The sequence below is a fragment of the Emys orbicularis genome, chromosome 10, assembly GCF_028017835.1.
Source record: "Emys orbicularis isolate rEmyOrb1 chromosome 10, rEmyOrb1.hap1, whole genome shotgun sequence".
NCBI lineage: Eukaryota > Metazoa > Chordata > Testudines > Emydidae > Emys > Emys orbicularis.
This window is the reverse complement of record NC_088692.1, coordinates 54,914,454-54,933,526: the sequence shown is the minus strand read 5'-3', so window position 1 is coordinate 54,933,526 and position 19,073 is coordinate 54,914,454. Positions and strand designations below refer to the sequence as shown.

General features: G+C 42.9%; 1 protein-coding gene across 1 annotated transcript in view; it reads right to left on the bottom strand.

Annotated features, from left to right (window-relative positions):
• The window catches only part of ACSBG1 (acyl-CoA synthetase bubblegum family member 1), a 36,891-nt gene that overhangs the window by 3,820 nt on the left and 13,998 nt on the right, over positions 1-19,073 (bottom strand). The window contains exons 7-12 of the mRNA XM_065412842.1: positions 18,012-18,188; positions 16,955-17,136; positions 11,902-12,132; positions 8,122-8,339; positions 2,600-2,739; positions 824-1,070 (exon numbers count right to left, since the gene is read on the bottom strand). Of these exons, the coding sequence (XP_065268914.1) occupies positions 824-1,070; positions 2,600-2,739; positions 8,122-8,339; positions 11,902-12,132; positions 16,955-17,136; positions 18,012-18,188 (1,195 nt within the window). The remainder of the gene's footprint in view (positions 1-823; positions 1,071-2,599; positions 2,740-8,121; positions 8,340-11,901; positions 12,133-16,954; positions 17,137-18,011; positions 18,189-19,073) is intronic.

Sequence of the window (19,073 nt, the reverse complement as noted above, 5' to 3'; positions counted from 1 at the left end):
TCTAAGTATTGGAATATCCACCAGCTTTGGGGATTGCCTGCCCCATTCTTTGCAGTTTGCCCAAATTGAGTAACCTCAGTGTGGCTCCCCTGGGATCCCGGTCACACAATACATCTTTAAATACTTACAGGAGTCCACATAAATATTCTGTATTTCATTAGTTAGAAGTTAAAGTTGGTGAAGCAAGAAACTAGAACATCTTTCACCAACAGATCTTTAATTATTGCTCATAATTTTCCCTCACCACAAAAGACAGGCTCTGGCTGCCAAATGACCTTGATTTCCTGGTTAATTTTTATGCAAGGTTTACAATAAGATTTTGTTTTCTCTGATCAAACTGATTTCATTGGACCATCTTCTAAAAAGAGAAAAAGCTGTGGACACAATTAACGATTATTAAATAGGTTGGCAAATAGATTATATAAATTTTTTTTTGTATTTTTGATTCTTTCACTGACACCAGTATTGTAGGACTTCTTGAATTTGTTAATTTTAAAAAAACTGAACAAAGATAACTTACTAGTATGTTATATGAAGGTTTTTATGAAGCTCCCATATTTCACAAACCATAGTTTAAATTTCAAGTTGTAATATGATTTTATTTTATCTTGGAGTGGTTGAGATCCCTAAGATTGTATCAATATCATTGTTCTGTAATCTGACAGTGTGAATTGCTATCAGATAATTGCCACTTGTTTGGGAAGAGCTATATAACTCCCAGCTCCATCATTCCTGAGAAATAGTCATCCCAATCTTACAGTACTCCTCACCCCTCCTGTATTCACTAAGTATCTCAGTATAGATTAGTATGCAGCGGTCTTACCAAATTCTCCACCAGAAATGGAGAAATCTCTTTCCAGGACTGTCCATTTCTGAATATGCTGAACACTGGCCGTGGACTTCATGTTGACTCTATCGATTCCTTCTTGAATGGCCTGGTAAACAGCCTGATCTCTTGTTGCCACAATCTCTGACACTTTAGTGGCTTTGCTGCCAATTTTCTGGCAGAATTCTCTGGCTTGCTCACTCAGATTGTCAGTAGGATCGGATGTATCTGGGTCCAGAGTACTCTACAATATCAAGTGACAGAGTTTCAGTATTAATGGCTTGCTCCTATAGGGCACTAAGTGTCCTCAATCCCCACTCAAATCAGTGGAATTTGAGGGCAGCTCAGAATATCAAAACTTAAGTGAAACAGTCCAAACTGCAGTCCTAAGTCTACAAAATGGGACCATTTGTAGACTGTTGCTAGATAAGATAGTTTGTCAATTTGGCCACATAATGCGAACATGCTGGCTAATATGTGATCGTCATGTATGTGCTGTTATCACATTTGAAACATGTCAAAATATTTAACATAGAAAAAGCTCTGTATATACTTTGAATAAATTACCACTGTGGGTATGTCTACATTGCATTAAAAGTCCTGGCCTGGGTCAGCTGACTCGGGCTTGCAGGGCTCAGGCTGCAGGGCTATGAAACTTCAGTGTAGACATTTGGGCTTGGGCTGGAGCCCAGCTTTGACACCCTGTGAGGGAGAGGGAGTCGCACGCCCTGGGCTTGAGCCCAAGCCCAAACCTCTACACTGCTATTTTTAACCCTGCAGCCCAAGCCCTGGAGCCCAAGTCAGCTGATCTAGGCTCTCAGACTGGGTGCTGTGGGTTTTTTATCACATTGTAGACATACCCTGTGTTTTTCCAAATCAATTGCATTGTTATTTCAAGAAATGTATTCAAGATGCTATTTACAAAATAGATTACTGAAAATTGTACAGTTCTGTTTGATCTCTCGAGACAGGGCTGCTGTTTAAAATTAGAAAAAATATTTTTTTTATACTTGGTGGTGGGGAGGAATCAGTGACAGAGATAATAAATGTAAAGGGTGACTAACGCTAGGACACCCGAGACAAGAAGTTTTATATAATAATATACTGGGCCCTTGTTTTCATTCTGTTACTATAATATTTGCATTTTAACAAGTTGGGCTTGATCCTGTAGCTCAGCTATTCATAATCTTGTTCCTAAATTCATTCTTAGATTTCTTCCCTAAAGGAACAAATAGGTGGAAAATAGGGTCTGTGAGAAAGCAAACATTCTCTGTCTTAAGCATAAATTGTAATGAGCAAACATGGCCAAAAAAACCTCTTGTGTAAATAGCTATGAAACTGTGTTGCCTTTGGTTTTTTATGTATTGAGACTTTAAACTTCTAAGGACTCTGCCTGTCCAGAGTGACAACAGCCAGTATAGAGAAGGCAAATGCTGTACTCTCTCATGAAGACTTCACTTCTGCTCTTTCAGGTTTTTCTTAATGAAAGTGAATTTGAATTTTAGACTGAAAGTAAGTCATGTTTTGTTTATGGAAAAATATTAGAAATGAATGTGAAGTATTTCTTCTGCTATATAGCATAAGGGCCAAATCCTGCTTGCTCACAGCAAATCTACCCGTGTGAGTAAAGCCAGCACACTTTGCTCTGTAATTTGAACATTTTTCCCAATGTGGAACCACACACACACACACACACACACATTTGGAAGGTTTTAGATCTCAGGAGTTTAGTGGGGTGTGATTTTTTCGAAATCAACAGTAAAAGTAGTTTACCTTTAAGGTCAGCAACATTGATAAGAACTTCTTTTGATCTCCAATCAACATAGCATTGCTAACAATGGGCAGTTCCTTTTTGACCTCATCTTCAATTGGGATCGGAGGCACATTTTCACCTCCAGCTGTAATAATTAACTCTAGGCATAAAAAGAAACTTATTAGTTGAATTCAAATAATTTCCTCACAGCTGTCTAAGGGGTGGGCCGAACCATTTATCACATTCCTGCTAATAGAAGATACCAGGAATACCAATAGCTTTCAAAGAGAACAAAACTTGTTTAGATGTGAAAATTAACCTTCCTGAAAGACAGATATATCCTTTGCAATATCCCTAGAGGGCGCTCTCTCTCTCTCTCTAATAAACACAAACACACGCTATTGTGCATACAAAGCAAAACCCTTTATATCAGACTGCAGATAACCTAAACTCTTGGTTAACTGAAGATTAATTATGACTCTCGAGGTGTTACTGATAACCTGGGATTTTCAGCAGTTAGGCTCCCTTCAGTGCTATCTGGCATTCATTCTCTTTGTGCTCTAGTGTTGCTAAGCTGCGAAAAGCCCTTTCACAGCAGGCACCATAATAAAAAGCAATCTTAAAACCACCAAGAGGGGGCAGGCCAGCACAAGCAAGCACATGGAGAGGGATCTTTAGATTAAGAAGCAGACTGGCACAGAACAGCCAGGGAGTAACTGAGGCAGTCCAGAGTAGGGCTGGATGAATAATGGATTTCTTGGTTTGCTACCAATTAAATAAATAATAATTAATAATTGTTTAGGGTCAAATGAACAACTAAATTTTTTGAAATTTTCAGCGAATCAAGACAAAATGTCATTCCATTCTGAACGTTTCGTTTCTTTCAAAATCAGAATGATTTGTTTTGTTTTTGACCATTTTAAAATGTTTTTGATTAGTTTTATTTTAAAAACAAAGGACATTTTAAAGTAAACAGTCATTTCAAATTTTAAAAAATGATTTAAAAAAAGTCTGTGACATGGCCAGAAAGGGTTAAGTAGCTTGCAGGCTAAATGACCCAGGGTCAACCTTTAGAGACAGGTTAGATAGGCTAGAACTTTGAAATGCAAACCTGTATTGTTAGAAAATTAGAGGTGATACTAATTGTATGTGTTTACTTATATCTTGTTAGATGTTAGCCATGTAAACAGACAGTTCCTGTCTATCACTATAGCTATTGATTCAGCGATGAAAGGGAATATTAACATTTAGACGAATCTTGGGTGAAATAATGTCATTGTCTATATCTCCCTTTAAAGTTTGTGGTAAAATGTATATGAACTGTTTAATGGATAAATTACCTTATGTTAATCCATGTAGTTGATTACGTGATGTTTGGGAAACAGAAGGTTACATTAAAAGCCTATTGTTCACCCAGGATTGTATGGTCAAGAAGCTGCTAGAAAACTGTTTAAAAGACTCTTGGGAACTGATCCTTTCATCTCAGATCTGCTTGATGCTTTATGCAGGGGAAGCTTGAGTCGTAAGACTTAGATCTCCAGTCCTTCTGAATCACCCTAAATATGAACATTGGAATAAACCTATGGACTAATTCTGAAAGAACTCTTTGCAACTACAAAGCTCAGCATCTCTACTATGAAGCTGATCTCAGAACTGTACTCATGTCCAGGGCCGGCTCCAGGCACCAGCCGACCAAGCAAGTGCTTGGGACGGCACCTTAGAAGGGGCGGCCAATGTTGGGGTGGCGGTGTGTTTGTTTTTTTGTTTGGCGGGGCAGCGCTCGAGGGTTTTTTGGTTTTATTTGTTTCGGCCGGGGCACGGGGGTGTTTCGGTGGCGCTGGAGGCGGGGGGGGGGGTCTTTGGTGGCGTGGCCCGGCGCTTGGGGGCGGGGGTTTGGGCGGCCCGGCGCAGCACTCGGGGGGGGGTTCGGCGGTGCGGCGCTTTGTGGGGGGGTTACGGCGGGGCGGTGCTCTTCTTTTTTGCCTGGGGCGGCAAAAAAGTTAGAGCCGGCCCTGCTCATGTCTGTATGTATACTGATCTTTTAACCAATACTCTCCCTCTTTTCTTTTTTAATAACTTTTAGTTTAGTTAATAAGAATTGGCTGTAAGCCTGTATTTGGATAAGATCTGAAATATTCCTTAACCTGGGAGGTAATGTGTCCGATCTCACTTTCTTATATGATGAATAAGATTTTTAGTAATCTTCATCATATTTGACTTGGGTGTTGGGTGGAGGCCTAAGGCTGGGTTACTTTAAGGTAACTGTGTTTTGGCTTCTGGGTAACCAGTAAGATATTATAGAAGCTGTTTGAGGCTAACTTGGTGGATCTAAGTACTGGAATGACCACCAGCTTTGGGGATTGTCTGCTCCATTCTTTACATTTAATTAAGTAACCTCAGTGTGGGTCCCCTGGGACCCCGGTCATAGAGTTCATAAAATGTTTTGATTTTTTCAGAATTTGGGGGTGGGGAAGGTTGACCAAAACAATTTGCCAAATTTGACAAAATTCACAGAATGTTTGTGTTGCAAATCTGTATTCTTCATAGAAAACAAAGTTTTGACTGAAAAATTGCACCCAACTCTAGTCCAGAGGACCAGGAGGGTGGTGCCTACCTTCAGAGTATGTCTAAAAATAACTTTAAAAATACCAAACAAGTGCATCATTCTTGTGCTATTTTGCTGATTCCTCTTGATAAGGAAGGAGTGTGGATTTTTATTTGAATGTCTGTCAATTAAAGTAAAATTCTTTGACTATTACAATTCTTAATACATTGCACCATCCCGTAAGCAAACTACGAGTGCTCCACTGCATTAAATTTGTGTCCTCTGCCTGTGCCTAAAATAAAATATGTCCTTTTAAATATATAAAACATTTTAAGAAATAATGTACTCTGTACAGAACAGTGCAGACAAATGGACTTATGTGTACTATTGTAACTGAAAGTCATCCATTAAGGGACCTGATCCTGGAAACACTTATATGGAAGTACTCAACTTTGCTTACGTACTTCCATTGAAGTACTTCCATTGCTGCACATGAAGGTAAGCAACTGTAAGTATTTGCTGAATCAGTTTCTTAGTTGCCAGTAACATATTCAGTATTAACTAAGAGGCTTCTTGTCTGTATTTTAATTTGGTTCTTTGCCAAAATCTGTGGTCTTGAATACAATAAGATGATAGAAACTTGACTGTTTCAGTGGAATTATGTTTTTCTAGATTATCAGAATTTGCATATTGAGTAGATATTAAGTCTGGCAAACAGCTTAGTCTAAGAAGGAAACAGAGGAAATGAGAAGGAAAGAAAAGGTTATGGAAAACTGATGTGTCTTGTTTCTTACAAGAAACACTAGATTGTCTGACTTGTGTGCTGTGTTATGGTAAAACTACCATTTGGCAGTGAGTTGTGAGCTAGGGAGAAAGTAGAATAGGGAGGAGAAAGAGGTTACCTCTGAGGTTCAGTGTTTACTTTTAAACCAGCTTATTGCTCCTTACACACCCCCTCTGAGATATCCGATACGTCATGGATCAGCATTTCTTTCAAACTCCCTAACCGCGATAATCTGTTGTCTCAGTGTTTTAATACTCTGTGATACAAAAATAGTTATCTTTAGCAAGTTTTTTAAAAACTTGAATGGGGGAAAGCTTAACAAAGGTAGCACAATTCAATAGCTTAGTACTTGATCCCATTTGTTACTGAGCTTTATTCAATTCAGTGGCACTTGAGGGAACTCAGGGGAAATTGTTACTCACAGGTTTGGGTCCTAACGTCACTAGTGTTCAGGCTCAGCTTTGGAGGCTATAGGGTCTATTATATACTTTCCCTGCCCATGTGTGTTTTATATACAATAGCCATCGGCTAAATCCACATAAACTGGCACAGTCAATACTGCACAATTATTTTCCTGGATAATATGATGTGTGTACAGAATTATTTTATGAAGTACAATTTATATTTCTAGGATGAGAGATTACACTATGCTTTATCATATCTTAAATGTATTGCTACCCCTCCACAAATCAGATGTTGATCTAAACCTTAGAGATTTCCTCCTCCTCAACTTTTCACTCAACTTTTCCAAACCCACCAGAGCCCCTGTAATTTTATAACTGCTTCTGCCCCACCTGCAATGAGGTTCCATTAAGGGGGTTCTCTTATCTAGCTGTCTCTGACATGTGACTATTCAAATCTTAAGAGCTACTCTGGGTCAGAGATATCACAAAACAGCATAATTTGTCCCTCTCATCCTTGATGCATTGAAAGTCCTGCCAGAACTCATGAGAACTGAAGACACCAGCCAGACCTGCTGAGATGGATTTCAGCAAATGGAGGAGATCTGTTTAAGACTCAAGGAGAGATGATGGGGGGAGGGGGGATTTATCTGACCTTCCAACATATTTTAAATGGTTTAGACTTGGGTTTGAAGTTTGCATGGAAATTCAGGCAGTATTTCTTTTATCCAAACTGGCTCACTTAGCCTTAATTTATCTTTAATTTACAGTGTTTATTTATTTTTTAAATGGCACTCCCATCACTGAAGGTATAAGTGCAATGCAAACATTAAGATAATCGAACTGGGCCACTTTGTTAAAGAATAGCAATGGGGGGAAAGGAAAAGTAACCAGAAAAGGAAAAGGCAGAGAATTAAGGGAGGCCAAAATGATCACATTCAGTGCAGGCTAATTATAGCATCTAATAAAGCCCCCCAGGACTGACTGCACATGGTAATGTTATCCTGTTACAAATTCACCAGCAAGTGCAGCTACTTTCCTCCTGATTCATCTTGTCTTCTGGGGTTACAGTTACTCATTACACAAGATAGTTTAGGAAGCATCTGAACTGTGACAAAATATCTCCCTTCTGAGTATGTATCTTGGAAGAGAGCGTCCAGGCAAACAAATTACCAAAACCTTCCCATGGCAACATTTCAAGCAAAATACTGTCACCAGACCCAACTATTCCTCTTTGTTTTAACTTATCCTTCTACCCTCAAAAATTAGGAGGGTATTGTTCAAATGGTCTGGAAACGCGGAGCTTACAGCCATCTCAGATGCCCAGCTCCCACATGGCAGTAAGGGTACAATGAGTTTTCCTATTTCATTAGGCACCCTCTTCTAGCATGTAGCCCCATGACTCAACTTAATACAAAACATAGTGATTGTCTAACATTACTGTCTGAATATTTTGATCATTAAGTAAGGCAAAGGACTTAGCAAGATTCAAATCAGGATTGAACATTTACATGGATAACAAAATATCCAGAATTATTGTTAATGCTAACAAAATGAATATTGGAAGGGAGATGAAATCTCATGTTGCAATGCTTAAGCCAATCTCGAAGGATGAGACCTTCCTGGGAGCAGATTCTCTCACATCTACTTATTGTGAGGTTTCCTCTGAAGCACTTGGTGCTGGAGTTGGAGACACTCAACCAGGTGGACCACAAGCCTGATCCAATAAGACATTCCTATGTGCTTATCTGTTGTATGACTGAACAACACTGAATAGTTACTTTAAAATGTTGGGAGGAGACTGCTTTTTACCTTTAATTCTTCCAGTAACATAGAGGAAGCCGTCCTTGTCTAGTCTTCCTATGTCTCCAGAATGCAACCACCCATCATCATCAATGGCTTCTTTTGTTTTATCCTCCATATTTAAATAACCCATGAAAACAGTTCTTCCCCAGAAACAAATTTCTCCATTGCCATCTGCATCCTCATTCACCAGTTTCACCTTGCAGCCAGGCACTGCTTTGCCACAGCTACAAGGGAACAAGAAGGAAAAGATTCATACGGAATGCTAGAAAAGCCAGATAAAATATAGAGCGAACCTTTACAATATCTCATCTCTAAGACCTTGAGAAGGTATAAACAAACACATTCCCATCATTGTTAGAAAGTTACGGGCCAGAATCTCAGCTGATGTAAAGCAGCACTGTAAGTGGAGTTCTGCACATTTATACCAGCTGAGGATTTTGCCCTGTGTTGCTACTTAAGTGGACTTTTTGTTTCTTTTGGAGCATTAAAACACTTCTCTGTTTGAAATTTCACATTTGCACATTATTCCCTCTTAAGTAGGCCAGCCCTTCGGTTTAATAGTTGTGCTCTGCACAGCATGCAAGAGACTGGGTTTGACTGACACCCTGGGCCAAAGTGTGGTGGAAGCAACATGCTCAGCTTCTGGCATGAAGACTGTCTTGAGCTGGAACACAGAGCCTTGAAGATGGGGAAGTAAAGGAAAGAACAAAGAGAACCTACATCTCCCAAGTCTCAGTCCAGCACTATATCCACTAGACAACACCGCCTCTCAAGTTCAAGGCTCAGTGGACACCGTATCAAGGTGAATCTAAATTTTACAGTAAAGCAACCTGGAAATACTGTAGCAGTTTTTCATACATTAAAAATAGAGCATTTTACTGAATTACATATATATTTGATATTCAATTCATTCTGTCTTTTCCCAATTTTCTGTTTTCAATTTGTTGCAGATTTTTGTAGTAAAAATGCGTAAATATGTGGTAGAAATTGACAAGGGTGAAACTAGAAGTTTTAGCAGCTGGGTCCAGTGCAATAAGGGCTTTTGCCACCTAAGTAGATGTGGGAGGCAATGAAGCAGTTAACAGTCTCAATGTTGGAATTGTGCCTCTTTAAATTAATCAGTAGGAGGGTGAGAATTAATAGTCTGGAGAAACTACAGAGTACTTGATAGTTGTGTGGATATACATTAGCCAGAGATATAAATAATTAAGAATGCAGACTATCAGCTCCAGATTTTTTCAGAATTCGCTGATGTACTACATTGTTGCACACAACTTGACTGCACTCATCTCTTCTTGACAGATGCTAAAGAACATATCTGCTTTGGGATCTGATATTTGCTAGTAATTTGTATATCAAAAGCCTGATTCTGTATTCACTGTACACTCAATTTCTCTTGGGCCCTGTAGTGAGTCGGTGTGGCTCCCCGCCGCCCCGGAAGGGGAAGAGCCCATCCAGAGGCTGGAGTGGGCGGAGCTAGGGAGTTCTGAGCCCGCCCCTCAGAGGGTCAGGCGGCGACCTGGAAGTATAAAGCCGGGCCCTCAGAACTCAGTCTGGCCCTAGCAGCCGGAGAGACCAGACGTCTCCAGCCTAGCTTGGGGCTGGGAAACCTCCGTGGACCGGAGTGACCGCCAGGAGCCGCTGGGCCTGCCCTGCGCCCGCTACCCCGAGGAGCCACCGGGCCTGCCCGGTGCCTGCTACCCCGAGGAGCCGCCGGGCCTGCCCTGTGCCTCCTATCCGGAGGAGCTCCTGGACTTGCCAAACGATCCCTGGCCGGACGAACCCATGCTCCAGGATCCCCCCGAGACCGACGCCAGCATCCAGGTAGGCCCAGAGGGGGAGTCTGGAAGTAGCCCGGGGGCAGCCGACCCCAGTCTGGCTGCAGCACTGCCAGAGCCGATGTCAGTGTGTTGCGGCCAGGATCCCCACTGACGAAGCAGCGGGTCTTTTGCCCCGGGCTGGGACGCAGTGGAGTGGGAGGGCCTGCGTCCTCCCCTGCCACCCAACCCGTGGGTGGCAGTCTCCCCCTCTCCCAGGCCTGTTGAGGCTCAGGCCTATTACTGTGGCTCAGCCCTGCCTGAGGGCCTGAGCTCTGCCTCAACGTTTGTTGCCCCGCCCTGCCCTAGGGCCTGGGCTTAAGTACTTTATTTACTGTGGCTCAGCCCTGACTAAGGGTCTGAGCCCTGACCTAACGCTGGTGCCCGCCCTGAGCCGGGGTCGGGCTTCCTGTATCTTTCAGGACTGCAAGGGCTGCCGGGCGAGACCCGACAGCCAGACAAAGCACCCAAGCCCCAGCAGGTAGTGAGTCGGTGTGGCTCCCCACCGCCCCGGAGCGGGTCGAGCCCCGGCCAACTCCTGTACAGGCCCCAAAGAGGCAACAAAAATGTATAGCAGTGCTGCATTTGGACTGAAACTTTCCTGAAGTCTGATATTCGTATGCTAGTGAACATCATATCAGACAGAATATCCAGAGTACTGGCATCTTGGAACATTTATACTAGATTTTTTTCAGAGCACAACTGATTCTTCATTCTACCACTATTGCATCAATGTCCTTTTCCACAACTTGCTCAACACTGCTGTGTACTAGAGCTGGACCAAACCCTCTAAAAATCACAGCATCCTTTGTGAAATCACCGCATTTGTAGTGCTATTGGCAATTAATGCCATTGCCTGGATGAAAAGAAAACATGACAGGAAAGGGGAGAGAATTGGAGAATTGACAGAAGGAGAAAATTGTTGCAGATTAAAAAGTACAAAAAACACACAGTCAAGGTAATTTCATACTTTTGAAAATAATTTCTTATTGTTTATAATACTGGTTTAGATAAGAGAAAAGAACTCTTGGAGAGTCAGGCTTTGCGTAGCTGCCCTGTTCAGGAAGTGGAGGGAAAAATGCACCCTGATCCAGGGCAGTCTCACCCTTTTCTCTGCCTATATAAGGTTCCTGGCCAACTGAACCTGGGAAGAAAGACCCAGTAGCTTCTTCCACTGTCCAGCCCAACACTCTTTTCTGTATCAACATATTCAGGGCTGGTCTGCTCACGTCCTGGGCCTGCAGCCCCTATGCAATCATTCTACTCGGGTGCCTCAAAGGTTGGACAAGGGTTTGGGGTGAAGGACGAGTACCACCTATCAAACTTTTGTAAAGCTAGTACAGCAAACCATGTGTTAGCCTTTTAATAATGGGACTATGTTAACTTCACAGATGTGTTATTGGGTCTCAACAGTTAAAATGACAGCAATATTAATCATACATGTAACAGAATGATTCAAATCTGCATTAATGCAAGGCTTCTGCAGCATGCCTGGTGTTACTGCTTTAAACAAGGTTTTCATATTAATATTTATATGAAAGCTAGATAAAATCAATAGTGTCTTTGCAAAGTTATTACAGACAGGTCATCTCCTAGTCTGGGTGCACACAGCAGTCTGTTTTTTACAAAGAACTCAACAAAGCTGAATGCTGAGGAAGAATCAAGAGCCCTGGTTTAAGCAAGAAGGACATTTACTAGCCTTATAAAGAGTGTTTCATAGGGTGTTGTTTTTATTAGACTGTATTTATTTACACTGAAATACACAGATTTTGACTCTAAAAATGAAGACAAAGACTTGGCAAATTCACTGAATATTGTACCATGACTTAATTACCCAGAAACTGCCATAAAAACAAGGAGGTGAAAGAGGGAGTGGGAAAGAAAAACAGTGGGAACAGGAGGCATGATGGTCATTCTCATGTTGGCAGGATTGTTTGGTTTCTGCATGTAAAAGGTTCTGTAAAATTACCTGCGACGTCTGTAAACATATGGCCCAGACATGCAGTGCGGGCCTGTGGTCTCGCTCATCCCATACGCCTGGTACAAGGGGATGTTCAGACTCAAGAAGAAATCCAGAGTTTCTGTAGTGAGAGGAGCAGCACCAGAGAAATGCTTCTGACAGTGGGAAAATCCCAGAGCACTGCGGATTTTTGCAAGTACTAAGTAGTCTGCTAATCTTGTTCGAAAGGGCTTCAAGTCACTGCTGAATGGAAAACACACAGAGAAAGACAGGGGAATCCAGAGGAAATGTAAATAATTTCCCAAACAAACCAACTTTGTGTTTCAATTACACATTCATCATTTGGTTTTGGATGTCTAGGCACATTATTTCCCATTTGTATCATTTACAGGATGTCCTTCCCTGAATACTAACTCCAAATACCAGGGATGTTCCAATTTTGCAGGTTCATGAAGGATTGGTGAAATGCATTGTGGAGATCACTATTTTCACTATTCCTTGATTCTTTATCACTTAAATATGTGCTAGTTCCACCAAAATCTATGATAATTAAGATAACAAGAGCCTCATTGTCTGGGCAATTTGAGAAACCTATCTGGGAAACTGAAAAATCATACAAGTAAATCAGTACAGACATGCAATGTTTTTTGAAATCTCTATGGGTATGTGTACACTGCAAAGAAAAACCTGCAGCTGGCCCATGCCAGCCAACTCGGGCTCGTGGGGCTCAGGCTGAGGGGCTGTTTCATTGCTGTGTAGACTCCAGCTGGAGCCTGAGCTCTGGGACCTTCCCACCCCATAGTGTCCTAGAGCCCAGGCCCTAGCCTGAGCCCCGAGTCTACACATAATGAAACAGTCCCACAGTCCCGAGCACAGTCCCACAGCTGAGCCCCGTGAGTCCGAGTTGGCTGGCATGGGCCAGCTGCGAGGTTTTCTTTGCTGTGTAGACATATCCTATAGGATCTTCTCCTCTGCTGTACATAAATTCCTAATCAAGTGCTATCATGCCTCAGACCTCTATAAAACTGTTTCTTTTTGGTGGGGGAGTGGAGTGATTAATCCTCAGGGCTCTGTAGATAACCTAGATGAGGACCTCTGTAGATGAGGACCTAGGAACAGCCATATTGGGTCAGACCTATGCCAAAAGCAGACTCCCTGAGGGAACTGATGGGCAGGATCCGCTGGGAGGCTAATATAAGGGGGAAAGGAGTCCTGGAGAGCTGGCTATATTTTAAAGAAGCCTTATTGAGGGTGCAGGAACAAACTATCCCAATGTGCAGAAAGAATAGCAGATATGGCAGGCAACCAGCTTGGCTTAACAGAGAAATCTTCAAAGAGCTTAAACGCAAAAAGGAAGTTTACAAGAAGTGGAAATTTGGACAGATGACTAAGGAGGAGTATAAAAATATTGCAAGAGCATGCAGGGGTGTAATCAGGAAGGCCAAAGCACAATTGGAGTTGCAGCTAGCAAGGGATGTGACGGGTAACAAGAAGAGTTTCTACAAGTATGTTAGCAACAAAGGAGGGGAGGGATAGCTCAATGGTTTGAGCATTGGCCTGCTAAACCCAGGGTTGTGAGTTCAATCCTTGAGGGGGGCTCTGGGGCAAAATCAGTACTTGGTCCTGCTAGTGAAGGCAGGGGGTTGGACTCCATGACCTTTCAGGGTCCCTCCCAGATCTAGAAGATAGGTGTATATCTCCATATATTACTATAAGGTCAGGGAAAGTGTGGGACCCTTACTGAATGGGAGAGGCAAACTAGTGACAGATGGTGTGGAGAAAGCTGAAGTACTCAATGCTTTTTTTGTCTCAGTTTCACAGACAAGGTCAGTGCCCACACTGCTGCACTGGGCAGCACAGTATGGGGAGGAGGTGAGCAGCCCTCAGTGGTGAAAGAACAGGTTAAGGACTATTTAGAAAAGCTGGACATGCACAAGTCCATGGGGCCGGATCTAATGCATCCGATGGTGCCGAGGGAGTTGGCTGATGTCATTGCAGAGCCATTGGCCATTATCTTTGAAAACTTGTGGCGATCACCAGACAATTGGAAAAAGGCAAATATAGTGCCCATCTTTAAAAAAAGGAAGAAGGAGAATCTGGGACTCTACAGACTGGTCAGCCTCACCTCAGTCCCAGGAAAAATCATGGAGCAAGTCCTCAAGGAATCAATTTTGAAGCACCTGGAGGAGAGGAAGGTGATCAGGTAGAGTCAACATGGATTCACCAAGGCCAAGTCATGCCTGACCAACCTGATTGCCTTCTATGATGAGATAACTGGCTCTGTGGATATGGGGAAAGCGGTGGATGTGATATATCTTGACTTTAGCAAAGCTTTTGATAAGGTCTCCCACAGTATTCTTGCCAGCAAATTAAAAAAGTATGGATTAGATTAATGGACTACAAGGTGGATAGAAAGCTGGCTAGATTGTCGGGCTCAATGGGTAGTGATCAACGGCTCGAAGTCTAGTTGGCAGCCGGTATCAAGTGGAGTGCCCCAGTGGTCTGTCCTGGGGCCGGTTTTGTTCAACATCTTCATAAATGATCTGGATGATGGGATGGATTGCACCCTCAACAAGTTTGCAGATGACACTAAGCTGTGGGGAGAGGTAGATACGCTGGAGGGTAGGGATAGGGTCCAGAGTGACCAAGACAAATTGGAGGATTGGGCCAAAAGAAATCTGATGAGGTTCAACAAGGACAAGTGCAGAGTCCTGCACTTAGGACGGAAGAATCCCATGCACTGCTACAGGCTCGGGACCGACTAGCTAAGCAGCAGTTCTGCAGAAAAGGACCTGGGGATTACAGTGGACGAGAAGCTGGATATGAGTCAACAGTGTGCACTTGTTACCAAGAAGGCTAATGGCATATTGGGCTGCATTAGTAGGAGCATTGCCAGCAGATCGAGGGAAGTGATTATTCCCCTCTATTCGACACTGGTGAGGCCACATCTGGAATATTGCATCCAGTTCTGGGCCCCCTACTACAGAAAGGATGTGGATAAATTGGAGAGAGTCCAGCGGAGGGCAATGAAAATTATTAGGCTGCTGGGGCACATGACTTATGAGGAGAGGCTGAGGGAACTGGGCTTATTTAGTCTTCAGAAGAGAACAGTGACGGGGGATTTGATAGCAACCTTCAACTACCTGAAGGGGGGTTCCAAAGAGGATGGAGCTTGGCTGTTTTCAGTGGTGGCAGATGACAGAACAAGGACCAATGGTCTCAAGTTGCAGTGGGGGAGGTCTAGGTTGCATATTAGGAAAAACTATTTCACAAAGAGGGTGGTGAAGCACTGGAATAGGTTACCTAGGGAGGTGGTGGAATCTCCATCCTTAGAGGTTTTTAAGGCCCGGCTTGACAAAGCCCTGGCTGGGATCATTTAATTGGGGTTGGTCCTGCTTTGAGCAGGGGGTTGGACTAGATGACCTCCTGAGGTCTCTTCCGACCCTAATCTTCTATGAGTCTATGATTCCATCAAGCCCAGTATCCTGTCTTCCAGAGGCAATGAACAGAACAGGCAATCATTAAGTGATTCATCGCCTGTCATCCACTCCCAGCTTCTGGCAAACAAAGGCTAGGGACACCCAGAGCATAGTGTTGCATCCCTGACCATTTTGGCCAATGACCATTAATGGACTTATCCTCCATGAACTTATCTAATTTTTTTTTAACTGCATTATAGTTTTGGCCTTCAAAACATCACCTGGCAATGAGTTTTATGACCTTGGAAAATCAGAGAAAAATGCATTGATACACTGGGAATGGATGCCAAAGCCTGAAATGTGCAACAAAGGTGGAGAAAATCTCCAGTGGAAAACTATAGTAAAGCCCAGAGCAGAACCTTGGATGCAAGACATGGAATAGTTTGTGCCAGACACAAAACCTATCTTTAAAAATCCAATCAAAACTAGATACCCCAGCAGACACTGAATCCAAGATCAGTTTTACGAGATGCTATTGAGCATCTTTTCTCCCCACTGATTTGTACCAAAATATAAAACTACAATGCTGAATGCAAATTACCAAGCAAAATATCTATGCTAGTGAGAACAGAAAGGCAACCCCCCTAAAGGCAATGGGGCTACTCGGGGATAATTGAGGGCAGATAAGGGGCATAGTTAAAGTAGTATTTGTTACTACAGTAACTCCTCACTTAAAGTCATCCCAGTTAACGTTGTTTCCTTGTTACGTTGCTGATCAATTAGGGAACATGCTCATTTAAAGTTGTGTAATGCTCCCTTCTAACGTTTGGCAGCCGCCTGCTTTGTCTACTGCTTGCAGGAAGAGCAGTCCGTTGCAGCATGCTGGTGGGGGCTTGGAATCAGGGTGGACTGGCAGCCCCCTATCGGCTCCCCCATCAGCTCCCCGCTCCCCTAAGTTCCCTGTGCAGCAGCTGCGTGCAATTCAGCTGTGTCCCTCCCGCCACTGCCATGTGCTGCTCCTGCCCTCTGCCTTGGAGCTGCTCCCTGAGACTCCTGCTTACTGTGCGGGGGGGAGGAGGAAGAGGGGGGTTAATGTCAGGGTGTCCCCCTCCCCCCTGCTCCTGCACCCCGCTTACCCCATCTTCCATAGAGCAGGGGGGACAGACCAGGACTCAGGACAGAGGGAGCTTGCAGCAGCTGCGTCTCAGCAAACTGATCTAATTAACAAGGCAGTGTACTTAAGGGAAATGCGCATATCTCCCTCCATTCCTGCTGCCTTGTGTAGAGAGAGAGTTAACCCTTGAGGGCTCAGCCAATTGCTAGTTCATCATTTAGCAGTAAGGGAAATATCCCACCTTCTGACTCCTCCACCTTAACCAAGCTTCACAATCATCATCACTGTGTACCAGTATTAAATTGTTTGTTTAAAACTTATTCTCTGTGTGTGTGTGTGTGTGTGTGTGTGTGTGTGTGTGTGTGTGTGTGTGTGTGTGTGTTTGGTGAAAAAAATTTCCCTGGAACCTAACCCCCCATTTACATTAATTCTTATGGGAAAATTGGATTTGCTTAACATCGTTTCGCTTAAAGTCACATTTTTCAGGAACATAACTACAACATTAAGTGAGGAGTTTCTGTAATTATACCTTCCTGAGCAGTTTAGGTTCCTCTCTAAGCTAATGGACATGGCCCATGATAACACTTTCTTTTTCATAAATCCTGACTGTGCAGACGTGTCCTTTAATTTCTCCATGATTTTCTCCCATACTCGTGGAACTCCCATATGAGATGTTGGCTGTGCTTCTTTCAGTGTATTGACCAAGCTGCCCTGTTAAAATAAGAGAATATATTGCAAAGGTCAGGATTAGTGTTACGGAGGTTTTTTTTCTTCCTAATGGACTAAGTCTTGCAGCACTTATACGTATAATATCATTGAAGTCAGAGCCTATTATTTCAGCTAGATCCCCAGGTGAGCTAGACCAGTACTTGACACAACCCTGTGTGTGCTGGGTGTGTGTGTGGGGGTGCGCACAGTTGGCTTTACTCCTCCTTTCTGTCCCCCCTGATCCTGCCTACCTGAAACACCGCTTACACTCCCTCCTGTGCCAGGGGAATCCTCAAGCTGCTGCCTTAAAAAGGGCTCAGGTTCTGGCCATATTATTTTTTCATTTGATAATGTAATGAACTAACTTTGTGTACAGAGAGGGTGAGAGACCCACTATTACTAGCAGTTACAGGAACTCTTCTTTAGTTAAAGGGGGGAGGGATAGCGGTAGCTCAGTGGTTTGAGCATTGGCCTGCTAAACCAAGGGTTGTGAATTCCATCCTTGAGAGGGCCACCTAAGGATCTGGGGCAAAATCAGTACTTAGTCCTGCTAGTGAAGGCAGGGGGCTGGACTCAATGACCTTTCAGGGTCCCTTCCAGCTCTATGAGATAAGTATATCTCCATATATTATATTATAAAGTGATAGAGGCCTGTGATTTTGGAGCTGACGGACCAGAGTTCTAGTCATGGCTCAGGGTTAGGGTAAAATGGGGCCTTAGGGCACTGGAGTATTGGCCTACATCTCCCATTGAATTCACTTTTCCAGAATGGTTACACAAAACTTGCAATTATCTTCTGCATCTCCTTAAAACCAAATGCTCTACTTAGTGCTTCTGCTGGTGAAAAAATTAACTTAAATGTAAAGTACTACAGGTACCTTTAAAGCATCTGGCTCAGCAAAGTAAATTTGCTCTCCCCACTTGATTCCAGTCCAGAGGTCATATATCTGAGCAGCTATGTGGCTGAGCGGGAGGTAACTGACTATGATCTCCTGTTGGATTTCTGCTGGTTGCATATCCCCTGCTCTGCTGGCATGTGCTGCTGTCCAGGTTATCTGTTCCCATAAATAACAAGATGTGAAATATTATTTTTGTTTTATTTTAATACAATTTAAGCAGCCAGTCCTGTTATAATAATAAACTCTGAATCTGTCTGTATAATACACATGTATTGTTAGAAGCGACAAAGAGTCCTGTGGCACCTTATAGACTAACAGACATTTTGTAGCATAAGCTTTCATGGGTGAATACTCACTTCGTCAGATGCATGTCATCTGTTTAGATATATCGCTACCTTTAATAACATGTAGATGGTCACTCATCTATAAGGCCTATTTAGAGCAAATGAACTGCAAGGAATATAATGAAATGGTGGCAGTCTGTTTTTCCCCCTGCTGCACTGTGAGCACTACAATTCCTGCCTTACATACACAATTGGTATTGCTGATACGATTAACCTCACCAGAGGGCCCATGGCCTGAACAGACAAGGGAACCCAACTACACCTTCATAGAATCATAGAAATATAGGACTGGAAGGGACCTTTATAGGTCATATAGTCCAGGCCCCTGCACTGAGGCAGGACTAAATATTAGCTAGACCATCCCTGACAGGTGTCTGTCTAACCTGTTTTTAAAAACCTCCAATGACAGAGATTCTACAACCTCCATAGGTAATTTGTTCCTGTGCTTAACTATCCTGATGATTAGGAAGTTTTTCTTAATATTTAATCTAAATCTCCCTTGCTGCAATTTAAGCACATTACTTTTTGTCCTGTCCTCAGTGGTTAAGAACAATTTATCACCCTTCTCTTTATAACAATCTTTTATGTACTTGAAGACTGTTATGTCTCCCCTCTGTCTTCTCTTTTCCAGACTAAACAAACCCAATTTTTTCAATCTCTCCTCGTAGGTCAGGTTTTCTAGACCTTTAATCATTTT